Below are 16,836 nucleotides of genomic sequence, written 5' to 3'. Positions count from 1 at the left end.
CCATGGGACCTCTGCCATTTATAGGACCATAGGTGCAAGGGAAAAAAAAAATCATTTACCTTTTCTAACTGCATTCTTCAAAGTCTTTCCTCAAACTCTTCCCAATAGGATAAGCCAGACACCACTGTCCTTCCGTGGTTCACTCCTGACCATTCACACGAATTGTTCTGAGCTCGTTTGGCTTTGAACATGCAGCCCTACGCCCCTTCTCTGGCTTGTGCAGAATCCTCGCCTTGGAGCTAGACTCAGACCTCAGGGTGTGAGGAGAAGCAGACAGCATTGTGCCCCCTCCCTTTCCTCTTCCTGCTCCAGTGCGTTCTAGGAAAGACAGAACTCCCAGGGGCATTTTTCACTACAAGTTTTGCCCAAGGCTTAGTCTCAGGGAGAACGAGGAGAATGGGCCAGGCAGCTAGCAGCGAGCAAGAAGATGAAACAGTCCGCTGAGTGAGCCTTGCCCCGGTCCTCCGGAGTCTCCACTCATCCAACCAGGAGAGGAGAAGACCACCACCCAGGCTGCTGGCTGGTGACTGTCTTCATGGTGATGCCAAGAAGGGCCCAGAGAGAAACCAGGGGACGCCCCCTGGTGGTGGTCCTCAGCCCTGGCTGCTCTCCAGCTAATACCAGGATCCTGCCCTGGAGATTCTGGTTTAACTGTCAAGGGTAGGGCCGGCTACTTTAAAAACCCTTCCATTCCTCCCCACCCTGCCACACCTCACCCAGGAGATCCTAATGCGCCGGCTTGATTTATAGCCTTTGTTCTAGGGCACAACCCCATTCAAAGCTGCTCTCAGGACTCTCTGTGGTGGCTGTAGTCCGTGGCTTGGTGGGGTGAAGTGTCCTTGAGGCTGGCACCACAGCCCAGAGACCACAGGATGGGAGACCTGTGCCACCAGCTCTGCTAGAACGGACTCTTGCACTCAGCACGTCCGTGGGGCGACAGGTGTCTTCTGTTCCGCCTCTCTTACCCCACGCCCACGTGAGGCTGGTGACTGATGGCCCCGCGCTCAGCCCATGAGGGTGACACTGAAAGGCAAGCCTGCAGGTTGGCTGGGGTTGGAGCTGGCCAGTGGCTGGGGCAGAAGATTCCTCTTCTCTGACAACTACACAACATCCTTGAGTTGGAGGGGCTGCTCCGGCAGTGTGAAGAGGGACAGAGGAGCAGGAGAGGACCCCTAGGGCACCCGTCCTGCTCCCACCCGCAGTCCCGCCCCGTCCCCTCCCAACGGTGGGCCAGCCCCGGCAGAGCCAGAGAGGAAGGAGAAGCTGCTGGCCGCTGAGCCCGGGACTGGTCACACAAGGCTAGTCTGAGCAATCCCAGGGCCTGCCCCGACCTGCCCTGCAACTCGCAGACCAGGCCAGGCCAGCTGATGGGGGCAGGACAGAGCTCCCTGAGCCGCTGCCAAGGAGGAAGTCCCTGCCCGTCCCTGCCCGGCAGGCTCCACACCAAGCCCAGATACCTCCCCTCCAGGTGACATCACCACCGTCCACCTCCCCACGTCTGCCCCCGCCTCCTCCCCAGCGGGAACTCACACACGATCCCATACACACCACACCGCACACGTGCACACGCGTACGCCAGACTAACACCACCAGCCCCCATAGCCAGCCTGGCGCCACGGGCCAGTCCACCTCTAAGGCGGGGACTCAGAGCCACAGCTTTATTGCAGTCAGATTTGAAACCGGCCATATAACTGGACACAGCAAAGGGTGAAGGGTGAGGCAGGGGCACCAGGGACCAAGCGTCCCATGTAAGGTCACTCGTGGGCGGTTGGAGCAGACCCTTCCTTCCCCGCAAGAGACTGTATGGCAGACCTGAGCCCTGGGACCAGAGCCGCCAGGAAGGTGGTCAGTGCAGCAACGGGCTCTTGGCCGGGGCTTTCAACTGGAAGTGGGAAACTCCTCCCAACTTTCAGCTCCTGCCCTTGCACAAAGCACGTGTGTCTGGCTGTCCTGACCGCGCCCGAAGAAAGGGGCCAAGTGACACAGATGTGAGCTGGGAGGGAACACTCCCCTCTCCTCTGTGCCTCCCTCCTTCTTCAGAGAGAGTTCTAGGATGCAAGGGCCCCTGTGGACTCAGGGGCAAGTGGTTAAAGGTGGCAGGAACCTTGGGAATAAAGAGGGAACTCACTTTGGGGGCTTGAGTCCAGGTACAGGAGGAGGAGGCTGAGAGTTGGCTAGAGACACACATGCAGGAAGGGCTGAAAGGACGTCTCTGAGCCAGGGGCCCCTTCCCCAGCTACAACCTCCGTGTTCCTCTCCCCATCCCTCCACCACCCAGGGGACCAGGTTCCCGTCTCCTCTCAAGGTCTAAGGGGCAGCTGGCAAGGACAGGGAAGGGGCCCTGCCAGAAGCCCAGCTTCACTTCCACCAACCTCTGTTCCTTACAGGTAAGGAGACCACAGGTTGTCTAAACTTCCGTCTGGGCTCCAGGCTCAGCCCCAGCCAGAATGGCCAGTGAGGGCTCCTTGCCCTCTAGGAAGGCGACAATGCCCTGCTTTTAGCTCCAGAGGGCCAGCTGCAGGGGTGTGCAGCCTACCCCGTCCTGGGTGTCCAGCTGGGCACCGGCCTTGACCAGCACTCTGAGGATGGCCATGTTGCCCTTGAGGGCGGCCAGGTGGGCAGGCGTCCAGCCCACCTTGTTGCGGGCATGGACATCTGCACGGTGCTCCAGGAGGTTGATGACGCTCAGGAAGGCCCCCCTCTGGACTGCCAGGTGGAGGGGCGTCCAGCCTGACTGCTCGGGAGCATTGGGGTCAGCCCCACACTGCAGCAGTGCGGACACCACCACCTCCGCCCCGTGATGGGCAGCCAGGTGCAGGGGGGTCCAGTTCATGCCTCCGGGAGCCCCCACGTCTGCGTGGCTCTCAGCCAGCAGGTGGATGATCTCCAGGTGGCCCTTGAAGGCTGCTAGATGCAGGGGCTTCCAGCCCTGGTGGGTCGGCAGCTCGAGGCTGGCGCCGTACCTGAGCAGCATCTTGCCGATAAGGTGCTTGCCCCTGGTAGTGGCGATGTGCAGTGGGCTGTAGCCTCTCTGGTCAAGGGCATCAGCGGCCGCCCCACTCTTTAGCAGGTGTTGGATGGCCCTCACTTTGCCTCGCTCCACCGCCAGGTGCAGTGGCGTCCTCAGGTTTCTCTGCCGAGCATCCAGCTTGGCCCCCTGGCCTGTCAGCAGCTTGACCAGGCTGACATGGCCAAAGTAGGCGGCCACGTGGAGAGGGGTCTTGCCCTCAGCCTCCTGCAGGTTGGGGTCAGCTTGACGGGAGACCAGAAGCCGTGCCACATTCTCAAAGTTGTTCTGCACAGCCAGGTGGAGCGGGGTCCACCCCTCGTGCTCCTGGGCGTCCACACGGGCCCCGTGGTCCAGGAGGAGGCGGGCAGTGCGGTCGTCCCCATTCTGGGCTGCGAAGTGCAGCGGGGCCCAGCCGTCCTCGTCCGCCAGGTTGGCGTTGGCACCGTGCTTCAGGAGCAGGGCACAGAGGTCAGGGTGCTGGTCCTGGGTGGCGACGAGGAGGGGAGTGTAGCCACAGGCTGTCTGGCAGTCCACGTGGACCTCCTGGGCCAGCAGAAGCCTCACCCGCTCCAGGCAGCCCTGAGACACCAGGAAGTGGAGGGGGGTGACCTTGTTCTCACGGATGCGCAGCTGCTCATCGCTCAGGACCAGGCTCTCGCTGTCTGAGAGAGGCAGGACCCGCTTCAAGTAGTCTCCTGAGTCTGCTGGGAGGAAGGTGAGATTGAGAAGAGGACCTCTGACCTGTCCAGAGGTCATCTCGGCCATCCCCCTGCCTCCTGGAAGTACCAGCCAGGAACAAAGACCTAGGAGTGAGGACAACGTCTTTCCCGGTATCCCGGATCTCTATGCAGGCTCCACTGTCCTAGAGAACTGACTCTGGCAGTTCTTCCCGTAAGGATGAGGCAGAAAGAGGCCGGGGTGCAAATCCTCACTCTACCTCTTCGCATCACGTGCTCTCTGCCTCTTTGAGTTTCCAGCTCCTGATCCGTAAGGGGACACGAACAATGCCCAACCTCATGCTACCACTGGGAGGACAAATCATATCATGTAGGTAAGAACTTCCCCAGCAGTGCTTGGCACAAAGTAAATAAATGCAAATTGGAGATAAATTTGCAGCTGAGCTCTGAGATCTGAACTCCTCCTGAGCCATTAAGGACCCACTTCCTCCTGCTCTACCCAGTGGTGTATTAGAATTAAAAGCAACAATTTCCAAAACAAAAAAAACAAACAAATGAAAATCACTGCTCAGGCCAAACCCCCAGAGATTCTGACTGAATTATTCTAGGGTGGCTCAGGCATCGTATACTTTTTCATTCCCCAAGTAATTCTAATATGCAACCGGAGTTGAAAACTGATGCTCCTCCTTCCCGGCCAGGAAGGGAGGAGTCCGGCCTCAAAAGGACACAGACTGGAAGGGGAAGCAGAGCCAGGCCCCCGGGGGCATGTGCATTTCTGGAGCATAGGGCCGGGTGCCAGGAAAGGGAACACGGACTCCTGATTTGTGACAGGCCTGGGGAGGAGGGTGGGCCAGGGAGGATGGGGAAAGGATATGGTCTGAGTCCACTTTCTCCTCCGCTGTGGGGTCTCTGCTTCCAGCTGCGCACTCTGGACTCACCGCTGTCTGTTAGCTCCTGGCTGATCTCCTCACTGACCTGGGGAGGGGGAACCAGAAGACATGGGGCGGATCAGATGATCAGGGCAGTTCTGGCCTATGCCGGCCTCCACTCCTCCCTTCACCTGTCAGGACTCACATTTCACCCTGTGCTAGGAGACCCCCTCCTCTCTCATCCCTGCCACCAGCTGTGTCTAGGGGAGATCCCCGAGCAGAGGAGGCCCTGCCAGAAAGAGGTGGCCCAGGACCTTGACTTCCCCTTGGGCCACAGGGAAGGCAGGGCGGCCCTGTGGGTTCAGCCAGGAGCCCCATGGAAGCCCACAGCTGGTTCCCAGGTGAGGGAAAGGACAGCAGAGCCGGGAGGACGCTGACCCGTAGGGTGTGAGAGCCTGGGAGAGCCGAGGTCTCCCTCTGCAGGACAGGCTCTGTTTAATGTCACACATGTGAGGGACGGCATGTCCTTCTCAGAGGCTCTGAGCCACGGCTACCAGCAGCCCTTAGAGCATCTTCGAGCAAGGTAAGAAAAGGTGTCCCCGAGTGGCTGCCCGGCTTGGCCAGCAGAGCGTGCACTGGCTCCGGTCCCCACCTGCCCCTCAGCCAGGCAGCCTCGTGAGGAGGGACCTGTGCACGCACCCTCAGTGCCCGCCGGAGACCAGGCCCGCCCCACGCGCACTCACCTCCCGGGGCCGGCACAGACACGCTGTGCAGGACACCTTCCTGGCCAGGGCCTCGCTCTCTGGGTCAGCCACAGGACTCTGGAGCAGGGACAGCAGCATGTCTGTCTCCACTGCGATGTCTGCTCCGCGAAACAGAGAGAAAGCAGAAGAAGTGACAGGCTGGCCTGCAGTTCTTCCCCATTTTAAATACCCTAATATGTCCCATGTCCCCCCTCCCAAAACCCATCCCTGGGCTCGGGGGCATCCACACATGCGCACCAGGAGGCAGGCAAGCTAGGGTCCCGCCTTGGCTCAGTGGGGCCACATTTGGCAAGTCTCTGACCCTTTTGGAGGGTCAGACCTGTTCCATAAAGCAAGGGGGCAGGACTGGGCGATCGCTTAGATGCTCACGCTTACACACATGCATACATTTGCATAGTCCCTAAAGGAGTGGATGACCGCAAGATCCATCACGCCTGTGATCTCATGGTCTGGGAACATTTTACAAATGAGGACCCTGCAGCCTGAGAGGACGCAGGCTAACCGGAGTCTCAGAAGCAACAGAGCCGGGCCCAGATGCCTTCCAGCAATGGTTTTCTTTTCTACCTCCCACAGGGTTACACATTAACCCAAAGAGACACGACCGCGGTCCTCTTGCCACCGGCCCTCTGCCATGCACCCCCAGCCTCCCACCCCCTGCCAGCGCTGCCCTGTGGTACAGAGTCTGCCCTAGGGTCACGCAGGGCCCTCCCTGCAGCGCTCTCAGGAGTGGCCCGGGGCTTCAGCCACTGCTCCTGGCCCGCAGGCCCCCCAGCCCCACCCATCTCCCTCATCCTTGTGTACATCAGGCTGATGAGAACCTGGAAAGCAGGGCCTCTTCTTGGGGTCCTGGTCCCAACAGCGCCTCATCAGGTCCACCATCTGCTGGGCCTCAGCCGGCCACTCATCAGAGACAGGGTGCAGGGAGGGCCGCAGGCCTGCGGCCACTCGCACCATAATGGTCATCATGTTGAAGCCTGCAAGAGGGGGCCCAGGCTGTGCGGGTGCTGAGGCAGGGCCAGAGGGGCTGGGCAGGACATGGGGGCTCTGAGGACCCCGACAGGGCGGTGCACACAGCAGGGGCTCCATAAATGCACAGTGAGTTAATAACTAGATTGCAGGCTGACTTGAGGCTCAGATTTGAGCAGCTGGGTCTCTGGTCCAGCTCCAGCCCCTCCCAGGCCGAGACCGGCCATGGCCCCTCACTGCGGGCTTTTGCTGTCCAAAGACGGCAGGACTGACCAGCAGGCCTAGTTCCAGGCTCTGATTTTGAACTTTGCTCGATTATCCAAATTCCCTGACACTCTCTTTACCTGACACCTGGGTGGCAGGGCTGGGGGTGAGAGAGACAGGAGAGAACACTCTGAAGCAAAGGAACCAGAGGCAGAAAGTACGGTCTGGGCTGAGGGTTGCCCTTTCTTTCACGGTCATGTGAGCTCTAGAAAGCAGGGGGAGGAAGGAAGGAGGGTGAGGACGGGAACCCTTAAAGAGCAATACGGCCCCCAACAGAAACCTGCCGCCGGCCCCTGCCCCCACGAGCCCCCAGCCTCCCAGTCCCTTCCGGGGCCCCATCTGACGGTGCCACTGTCGCCTGCTACCTGAATACGGTTTCTTCTGAGTGAGGATCTGCCAGATGACAATCCCGAAGCTGCAGACAGGGGAAAGCGCCCCCTGAGCGGCTTTCTCGGATATCCAGCAGGGGGCGCCCCATGGACCACACAAACCCAGGCAATGCCTCTCCAGCCAGAATCCCCCCGCATCCCTCCTCCTCCCACGTGGGCAGGGAGGGGCCAGACCTCATCCTTGTCCTGCCCTGCCCTTTGGGCCTTGGGGTCCAGGCAGGGCGTTGACAACAAGCTACGCCCTGGGTATGTGGCCTGGAGCCCAGCCTCCATCTCACCTGTACACATTGTATTTGGGCCCTGGGCCCTTGTTACTCTCCAGGAACATCTCAGGGGGGATGTAGCTGAGGGTGCCCTGCAGAGCTGACCTCTTGATGTACTGCATCCGGGTCAACTGTTCCATCCACCGGGACAGGCCGAAGTCCGAAACCTGGGAGGAAGCCCGGATGGGGATGGGGGGCAATACAGTCTTGCCTCCAGAAAACTGCCTTGAGTTTCTCATCCCTCCCACTATCTTCGCTGCCAGTGCAGTGTAGCTGCTGAGACCATAAGCTCTCTCCCAGCACCACCATGTACCACAGGATGACCTTGAACAAGTTACTTATTTTCTCAGAGCCTCCATTTCCTCATCTATAAAAGGGAAACAAGACAAGTACTTAACTCACAGTGCTATTATGAGCATTAAACAAGGAAATATGCAAAAGGCACTTAGAACAGTGCCTGGCACATGGTAAGTACTTGGTAGGTGTGGCCATTACCCAAAGGGACTGTGGATAAAGTGGCATCTTTGGTGAGCTTCTGTTCATCCCACTTTCACGGGCCCTGAAGCATTGACACCATGTATATTTATCTCTGACTTTGCTTCCATCCATTGATTCATTCATACATCAATAAATGGACAATTCACTGAGTGCCAACTAGGCTGGATACTGAGGATCAGGCAGCAGATAAGAATGATGAAACCCTCGCACCCATTACTCTCCTAAGTGCTTATTCAAATAGGGGGTATAGTCACTAATGAAATAGTTTCACAAATGACTATATACTTAAAATTGGGGTTAGCAGTATGAAAAGAGAGGTACAGCGAGGGTATATAACAGGGGCCCACAGGGGTGGATCAGGGAAAACCTCCCTGAGGAGGTGCTGTTTAAGCTGAGACCTGAAAGATGTGTAGGCCTTTGCTGGATAAAGAGGGAGTGGGGGAACACTGTTCCTGGAAGTGGAAACAGCATGTGCAAAGGTCCTGGGGCAGAAATGAAAGCGGGGCGTGTTTTAGGAACTGAAAAAATGGCCATCATGACCTTTCTTAAGAACATCTCATTTACACTCATTCTCACTTGAAGCAAAGAATGGGATAGAGATTATTCTACCCACATTAGAAATGGAAGACTGACATCCAAAGAGGGTTTTTGCAGGCATCCTGATACCCAGTTTCGTGCACCAAATTTCATTGTGCATCTATCTGTTTTAGGTGTGATCCCTGCCTTTGGTATTTGTCCATGAAGGGAGCTGCTTAAATCTCTTGACAGGGGACTTCCCTGGTGGTTCAGTGGCTAAGACTCCACACTCCCAATGCAGGGAGCCCGGGTTTGATCCCTGGTCAGGGAACTGGATCCCACGTGCATGCCGCAACTAAAAAGATCCCGCATGCCGCAACTAAAGATCCCACATGCCGCAACGAAGATCTGCCACAGCCAAATAAATAAATAAATAAATATTAAAAACAACAACAACAACAACAGAAACTCTTGACCGGCTAGTCAGGCAGTAAATAATCCTGTTCATCTGGAGAAGGCTCTGGAGCGAAAGGGGGCAGAGGGGTTCACTAGGGTCCTTACCTTGACATGCATGTGGCTGTCCAGGAGGATGTTGCCTGGCTTGAGGTCCAGGTGGAACAGTGGTGGGTTAATGCTGTGGAGGAAGTTCATGGCCAAGCCGGTCTCATGGATGATGCGGAACTTGAGCTGCCAGCAGAGGCTGTGGGTGGGCAACATCTTCTCCAGGGAACCGTTGGCCATGAACTCCATCACAATACCCAGGGGCTGCTCGCATACCCCGTAGATGGACACGATGTGCTGAAACTTGATCTTCTCCATTTTGGTTGCTTCTTCAATGAGGCAATTCACATCAGAGCTATGGAGGGGCAGGAGCGAGAGATGGAAGGAGCTGATCCTTTAATTACAAGAGCAACTAGCAGGACACACAAACTAGACTTGATACCAGGCTGTGCAGACCCAGAGATGCCTTGGGAGCTTGCAAGGTAATGGAGGGGGAAAGAGAGACACAAGAGGATGCCCAGTGGATGCACAGATTAGGGTCCAGATGGCTCCAGCAACAAGACAGGAAGTAAAGGGGTCTGCAAATTTAGGAGCCAGCCCATTCTACAAAGGCGGCCACAAAAAGCCTGCCGTTTATTCTGGCCACTTCTATATGTCTACCTCCCCTAGGAGATCGCAAGCCCATGGAGGACCAAAATTATGCCTCCTGCTTCTCTTCTAAAACATGATTTATTGAGGAACCACCTCACAACGGTCAGAATGGCCATCATTAAAAAGTCTATAAATAACAAATCCTGGAGAGGATGTGGAAAAAAGGGAACTCTCCTACACTTTTGGTGGGAATGTAAATTGGTGCAGCCACTGTGGAAAACAGAAAACTAAAAACAGAGCTACCGTGTGATCCAGCAATCCCACTCCTCGGCATATATCCAGACAAAACTATAACTCAAAAAGATACATGTACCCCTATGTTCATAGCAGCACTATTCACAATAGCCAAGACATAGAAACAACCTAAATGCCCATCGACAGATGAGTGGATAAAGAAGATGTGGAACATATATGCAATGGAATACTACTCAGCCATAAAAAATGAAATAATGCCATGTGTAGCAACATGGATACAACTAGAGATTATCATACTAAATGAAGTAAGTCAGAAAGAGAAAGACAAATACCATATGATATCATTTATATGTGGAATCTAAAATACGACACAAATGAACCTATCTATGAAACAGAATCAAGGACACAGAACAGACTGGTGATTGCCAAGGGGCAGAGAGTTGGGGGAGGGATGGAGTGGGAGGTGGGGTTAGCAGATGTAAGCCTTTATATATAGAACGGATAAACAACAAGGTCCTACTGTAGAGCACAGAGAACTATATTCAATATCCTATGATAAACCATAATGGAAAAGAATATTTTTAAAAATAATGTATATATATATGTATATATATATATATGTATAACTGAATCACTTTGCTGTATAGCAGAAATTAACACAACATTGTAAATAAACTATATCTCAATAAAAAATATTGAAAAAATATGTCACATATTGCCTTTTTGATGATGAAAGTAATATACACACCTTGTAGAACATCTAGGGAATAGAAAAGAAAATTAGGGAATTCCCTGGCGGTCCAGTGGTTAGGACTCAGTGCTTTCACTGTGGGGCCTGGGTTCGATCCCTAGTCGGGGAACTAAGATTCCACAAGCCTCATGGCACAGCCAAAAAAATAATAATAATAATAATAGTAATAATAATTAAATCATCAGTAACCCAACCTTCCAGAGTTGGCCTCTGTTAATAATTTAGCGTATCCTTTTACAATACATTTCAAGGAACCTCTCTCCTTTTCTCCCTCCCTGTCACTCCTTTCTCCTCCACTCCCTCTTGCCATCACATAGTGTGGGCTGTTTTGCGATCTGCTTTTCCCTGTTGGTGTAGCGGAGCACTTCCTGCATCGTTATTCTCTCAAAGCAAGCTCGGTAACAGCTGCATGGGATTCCATTTTGGAGATGAAGTATAAGTTTTCATCTTTGTACTCCCCACAGCACATGGCCACGTACAGCACAAGGCATGTTTGTTGAACTGAACAGAAGTCAATACTGAAGGGAAAGCCTTACAAAATAAGCATTTGCAAACCTTTCACTCTTTTCACTGTACGTGCCACAAAACAGTAAATATGCAAATTGTTATAAATTGTTCTGGGATTGGAGGGATGAAGATTAAGGAGAAATGACATTTTTTAAAAGGCAGAGTATTTGCAAAGCTGCATTGGCACTGCAGTCGGAGGCTGCTGGAAATGTGCTCACAAGGCCTCCCTGGGAAGCCAGCCAGAGACTCCTCAGCTCCAGGAAAAAGCACCTGCTCTCCCTCGCATCTGGACAGGTTAGCTAGTCCTGGTTTCTGCCGTTCTTGTCTTTACTTCTCTACTGTTCAAGGGCTCTCCCCTCCACCTCTGCAATATTTTTTTTTTTATGTGTCTCCTCTTGTACTTTTGAAGTCACAAGAACTGAGAAGACATCTGTCATGAAGTGGAAAAAGCAAGGGATCTGGGATCGCATTGCCCTGCTTTCAAATCCCAATTTCACCTTATTCTCTGTATGACCTTGAAGAAGCAAACTCTCTGGGCCTCAGTTTCTTAACTGTAAAATGGGAACAACAGTAACTTGCACAACTCCCCTGGACATCCCGACTTCTTGAAAGTGTTTGCTACACCTGTTGTCTTTCTCTTTTCTTCATCTCCCCCCATCCCCTTTCATCTGGTTTCTGGTCTTAATACCTCACTGACAGGCTGTTGCTAATCACCAATGACCCCCATGTTGCTGTAGCCTACAAGCAATTTTCCGTTCTCAGTGTAGGGTCAGTGCCTACTTTGCAGGCTCCTATTGTGTTACCTGATCATTAGGCCCAGTCCCAGGCCCTCTTCTTTCCTCTTCTCATTCCGTACTCTGTCTCTAGGCAATCTCAGCATCTCCAACTGGGTATTCAACACTTTACGTGTCTAAAGCTGAACTCTTGATTCTCCCCTCAAACCCACTGCCTCGTCAGCCTTCCCCATCTCAGTGAACGGGGCGGGGCCTCCATCTCTCTAGTCCTCAAAGATCTTGCTTAACCTTGACTCCTCTCTTCCTCTCCCTCCCAGAAGCTGCCCCTCAGCACATTCCATCAGCTCTACCTTCAAAATATAGCAAGAATCTGACCACTGGTGACCACCTCTATCCATTGGCATCTTGGCCCAAGCCTCCTAACTGGTGCCTTTGCTTCTCTCTCTTCCCCTCCACCAGCAGCCAGAGTGGTACTTTTAAAATGTCAGTCAGAGCATGTCACTGCTCTGCTCAGGACTGCCCAGTGGCTCTCTTCTCATTCATAATAAAAGTTAAAGTTCTTACAACGGCCTACGAAGCCCTCTGTGACCTGCTCCACCATGTCAAGCTTGTTCCCTCCTCAGGACCTTTGCATTTGCTCGTCCCTCTGCCTAGAACACTAAGAGAGCCTGAGAGAGCCACATGGTTTGCTCTTTCTTTGCTTCAAATCTCTATTCTCAAACAGTACTTAATTAGTAAGGATTTCAAGCCTAGAGAAAATAGCAACCCTACTCCATCAATCCTTATCCCCCCCAGAAGAGGAGAATGAAGGAGGAGAAGATGAACACAAGGAAGAGGAGAAAAATGGTGAGGAGGAAGAGTCTGATGATGAAGAGGAAGATGCAGAAGGGGAAGGGGATGAAGATGAAGTCAAGGGAGGGAAGAATTTGGATGTGATGGAGAAGTTGATAAGAGGAAGACAATGAGGATGAGGATGAAGGGGAGGAAGAAAATGGGAAAGCTGAAAGAAAGACTCCAAATAACCCGCACAAAAAAACTACCTTGCTTTATTTTTTCTTGAGTTCCGTATTGTCTGGACTGCTCAAATGGAGTTGGCAGCTTTTTTTTTAAGGTAGCTGTGATACAAACCCTAGGACACCCACCCACGCAAAGAACCAAAGAAGAGTTCCTTTGACATTCTGCCTTCATCCATTTAGTCCCTCTTGGGAATCTACCACCAAGCATTATAACAAATTTATAAGCAACAACAAAATTATAAGCATTGTCAGAGTTTCGTGTAAGACTCCTGCGGTAGGGTGGAGAGCTGCGATTGGTAAGTCAACCACGTGTGGCTACCACTTACACTGAGATTGTAACAGCATTTTTACTTTCTGTACAACAAAGAGGCTTGGTAAATAAAATCTTAACATGTTGGGCAAAAAAGCCCACAAATTACTATTTTTTGGAAGATCAAAAATTTTTTTTGGAAGATCAGACTACTCAACTCTCCTTAGGTATTTTAATCAAAGAAAATGTCAGGTGGTTTGTAAGGGATATAGATAAAAATATTTATTTGTTTGTTTGTTTTCTGTCTTCCTCCATTAGATTATAAACTCCACAAGGGCAGGGACTTTGTTTTGTTCACTTAGTGCTTAGAATGAGTGAACATCATCTATGCCCTAGCTTCAAATACACCTATAACAAATGATTCACAAATTTTAGTACTGTTAGCTCAGAGCTTAACTCTGAAGTCTACTTGACAATTCTTCTTGGTTGTTTAAAGGCACCTTAAACTCAACATGGAAAGCTTTCCTCTCTTCACCCACTTAACTCAGACTCATCTTTCATATTTCAGCTCAAGTGTAATTTCCTCAGGGAAGCCTTTTCTGATCTCAAACTCCAATAATAAGCCTTCATGGAACCACAACTCTCTCCTTTCTTGCACCTCTCACAGCAGCACACTTACATTTACACATGGGGTTATCTGATTAATGCCTTTTCTCCCCTATCTGCAAGCTCCAGGAGAATATCTCCAGGGCCATATCTGTGGCATTCATCATTATATCTCAGGGTCCAGCACAGAGCCTGGCACATAGTAGGTGAGTAATAAACATTCATCAGGAGGACAAATGAATGAGATGACGGAAGGAGGATCCAGTGAAGTCATACTCATGAAACTCCTAGTATAGCACTCCACACGTGGCAGGCATTGATTACTGTAAATCCCTTAGTCCTTTCCACCCAAGGATTCCTGGAATTGGGAAGGGAATTGAGATGGGAGTTACTGTCAGTGTCTCATGAGTAGTCTTGTCAATGCCATCTGTTTCCTGTTGTTCTTTGCTTCAAAGGCTGTAAATGATTTGAATAGATCCTAGAATAACCTGACTCTACTCCCAAGCCAGGATGTTGAGGGAGGAAGGTGGGTGAGTCTGGGGCTATCTCACTTTGCCCTTATTCATTAATCAGGCGGGGGTCTGGGAGTGAGAGAAGGGACTTGTGTGTGTGGGACCGGAGGCTGTGTCTTGGGAGCTTGTATAGTGACCACAGAGAATGAGCAGAAAAGATGCCAATAGGAGTTGCTCCCTGCACCCCCAACGCCCTCTAGGTGATGTCCCAGGAGGCTTGGGAGGGGGACATGGTTATTATCTCAGACTTCACATCCAAGAGTCTCCATGGCTGCACGAGGGGCGAGGGCACAGCCAGTACCAGCAAAGATGGGTTGAAGCAATGGGAAGGCAGAGATGGGTGGAAGCAATGGGAAAGAGGTAGTAAGAGGGAATAGGAGGCCTGCCAGGGAGTGGTCATAGTACGTATAATGGGACCTGGGAGAAGCCAGAGACAAAAACAAGGACGGAGACAGCAGCATTCCAGGCTTGACCTGCTGGCAGTGCCGGTGTGAGGGCCGGCGAGTGAGTGTCCTGGACAGGCTCTCAGGCCAGCAGGCTGGGCCTGTGATTCCCCCCAGGTCACTGACCATCACTGAGCCAAGTGCCACAGGCTCTGGGCGAGCCCAGCCCTGCCCACCCTGCGAGTTAGGGGGTGGGTAGGAGGGTGGCAGAGGGTAATCCAGAGCAGTCATCACCAAGCTGACAACCGGAAGGAAGGAAGGTGAGGCTGGAAAGAAGGAGGCGGGACCAGTTTGGGAGGTTGGATGGAACAAAGGCATATTTGGAGGGTAGTTCCTGCTCACCTTTGACCTCTGTGGATTTCACACATAGGTTTGATTCCACAAACAGAGCCAAGTTTATTTCAGAGCCGGAAACAGTCAGGGCTGTGCCTGGGGAGCTCAGGCCACAGGACAGAGTTTAGAAAAGTGGAGAGGACAATCCTCAGCCTCAACTCGGCCGCCCCTCCCTCGGGAGCTCCCCGGGCCTCGGTTTTCCCTCCGCAAAAGGAGCGGGGGAGGCAGGCGGGTACCTGGTGGTGTCAGGCTGGAGGCAGCGGGAGCACTTGATGGCGTACTCGGTCCGCCAGCGCTTGTGCCGCGCCTGGAACACCTGGCTGAAGCCGCCGCTCGCCACTGGGCGCCAGGTGCCCTCGAAGTCGTCGCGGGTGAAGACGGGGAGGCCGCCCAGCCGCTGCTCCACGCCCGCGGCCATGGGGTCGGCGCGGCCCGGGCCCTCCAAGCCCCGCGCGCTCCCGGCCGGCCGGGCTGCACCCGCCGCTTCCTGCGCGGCAGGTCCCGGGAGGGTGGGGATGGGGAGGCGGGCGGCCCTCCCTCCTTCCCCTTGCGAGCGAGGAGGAACTGCTTCAGCCCTGCGAGGGCGGGGAAAGCCAGCCTGAGCCCTGAGGCCCCGGGCAGCGATGGGGGCCCGGACCTGAAAGAGGGTTCGTCTCGCCGCAGCACCCCAAAAGACCCTGCCCCGCCCCACTATCCTTCCTCAGTCTCGGCCTGTGATTTTTCCCCCCCAGCTTGATCCTGGGTAGGTGCTGGGAGTGGAAGATGTCCTGAAATTAGAAACAGGAGTCTGGCCAGAGCAGTTGGCCCCCTTTGATTTGGACCTAACTCTACGCGGAAGTAGATTCATTTATTCATGCAACTTATAAGTCCTGAGGGTTTATAAAAGGTTCAGGGCTCTGCCAGGGGTCTCCATTGTAGAGCTAGGGGCCTGGAACCCACCCTTCCATAGCAAGTCTGGAGTAAAAAAGTTGTAATGGGGATTTTCTGGTCTGAATCAGTTGGCTTGGCTGACTTAATGCTTTGTTGTTGATGGCTTTTGTTTGTTTCTTTTGTTTGTTTCAGTCTCTGCATGCAAAAGGCCACCAAGGAGGGGTCAGCAGGATCCATGTGGTGAGAGGCTGGACCTCTGTCTGCAGGGAGCTCCCCTTCTTGGCACTGCTTTTGGCCCCAACCTCAGAGGGATGAGTGCTGGGTCTGGGGTTGACCATGGGGGAGGTGAACTCCTTAGCCCAGTTACTGGGGTGGCTTGTTGCCAGGGGCCAGAGATGAGGCTCAGGGAACAGCTGGAGCATGACTGGGGCAGCCTGGGAGGAGACGAACACAGAGCAGGGTGGGGCTGTGGAAGAATCTGGTCAAGGGCTCAGTGCAGAGACTTGAGGCAGGAGGGGAGAAAATGCACCTGCAGAGGCAAACGTGGCTTCTGGACAGATGTGAAGCTGTCCTGGTGGGTAAAGTTAGCCAATGGCAGAGGGAAGGGAGGTGTCCTAGGGAAGCACATCTGGGTGGCCTCCCCTTCCTTTCTCCGAACTCCCTACTTCCTTCCTCTTTCCTGGCATCCACTGTGGGAGGACCCTTAGTCCTTGTCTGGGGATACAAGTGAGGATACAGGTAAGCTTCCTGGTGCTGAACCTGGGCGGGAGGGGCTGGGTGTCTCTGGGTTTTGGGTCCATGGACTTGCCTTCTCACCTGAGAGACCCCCAGAACAGAGAAAATTGTAAGTGCTTGAACAGGTGGCTTTCCCAGGGCCATTCCAGGGCAGGTGCTGCTGAAGGAACTGTCACAGAGCAGTGGAGGGTAGGTCACTTCTCACCTGCAGCTGGGCAGGTGAGCCAAAGTCCACAGGGAACCCCCAGAGTGACCATCCTCAAGTTTGAGGAGCCTGCCTACCAGAGGAGGACATGCCTTGCCTTTGGCCCTAACCTGTAGAGCCCTATATCCTGACTCCTACCAGACTCCTGGGGAGCAGCGTGGCCATGATAGGTGAGCAGGGACCCCAGGTGGGAGTTGGGGCACTTGCTCTTCCCATAACAATTTACCCGCCTTCCCCAGGATGAATTCTGGTGGGCAGAGTGAAAACTGAAGATTGGCCCGGAGACAGTGCCACTATTGAGCCTTAACTTT

The 16,836-nt window shown here is 53.4% G+C and overlaps 1 protein-coding gene across 1 annotated transcript; it reads right to left on the bottom strand.

Annotated features, from left to right (window-relative positions):
- Nucleotides 1–1,644: 1,644 nt before the first annotated feature.
- Nucleotides 1,645–15,277, bottom strand: ANKK1 (ankyrin repeat and kinase domain containing 1). Its single transcript, XM_082342369.1, has 8 exons — nt 14,952–15,277; nt 8,778–9,072; nt 7,218–7,369; nt 6,916–6,965; nt 6,139–6,294; nt 5,300–5,418; nt 4,626–4,662; nt 1,645–3,711 (listed from the first exon to the last, which is right to left on the bottom strand). The coding sequence occupies exons 1-8, from the start codon at nt 15,131–15,133 to the stop codon at nt 2,498–2,500; spliced, it is 2,205 nt and encodes a 734-aa protein (XP_082198495.1). The 5' UTR covers nt 15,134–15,277; the 3' UTR covers nt 1,645–2,497.
- Between the last annotated feature and the right edge of the window lie 1,559 nt (nt 15,278–16,836).

The sequence above is a fragment of the Balaenoptera borealis genome (genome assembly GCF_965194805.1).
Source record: "Balaenoptera borealis genome assembly, chromosome: 11".
Lineage (NCBI taxonomy): Eukaryota > Metazoa > Chordata > Mammalia > Artiodactyla > Balaenopteridae > Balaenoptera > Balaenoptera borealis.
Note: the sequence above shows the minus strand (reverse complement) of the source record. Positions and strands in the feature narration are given on the sequence as shown.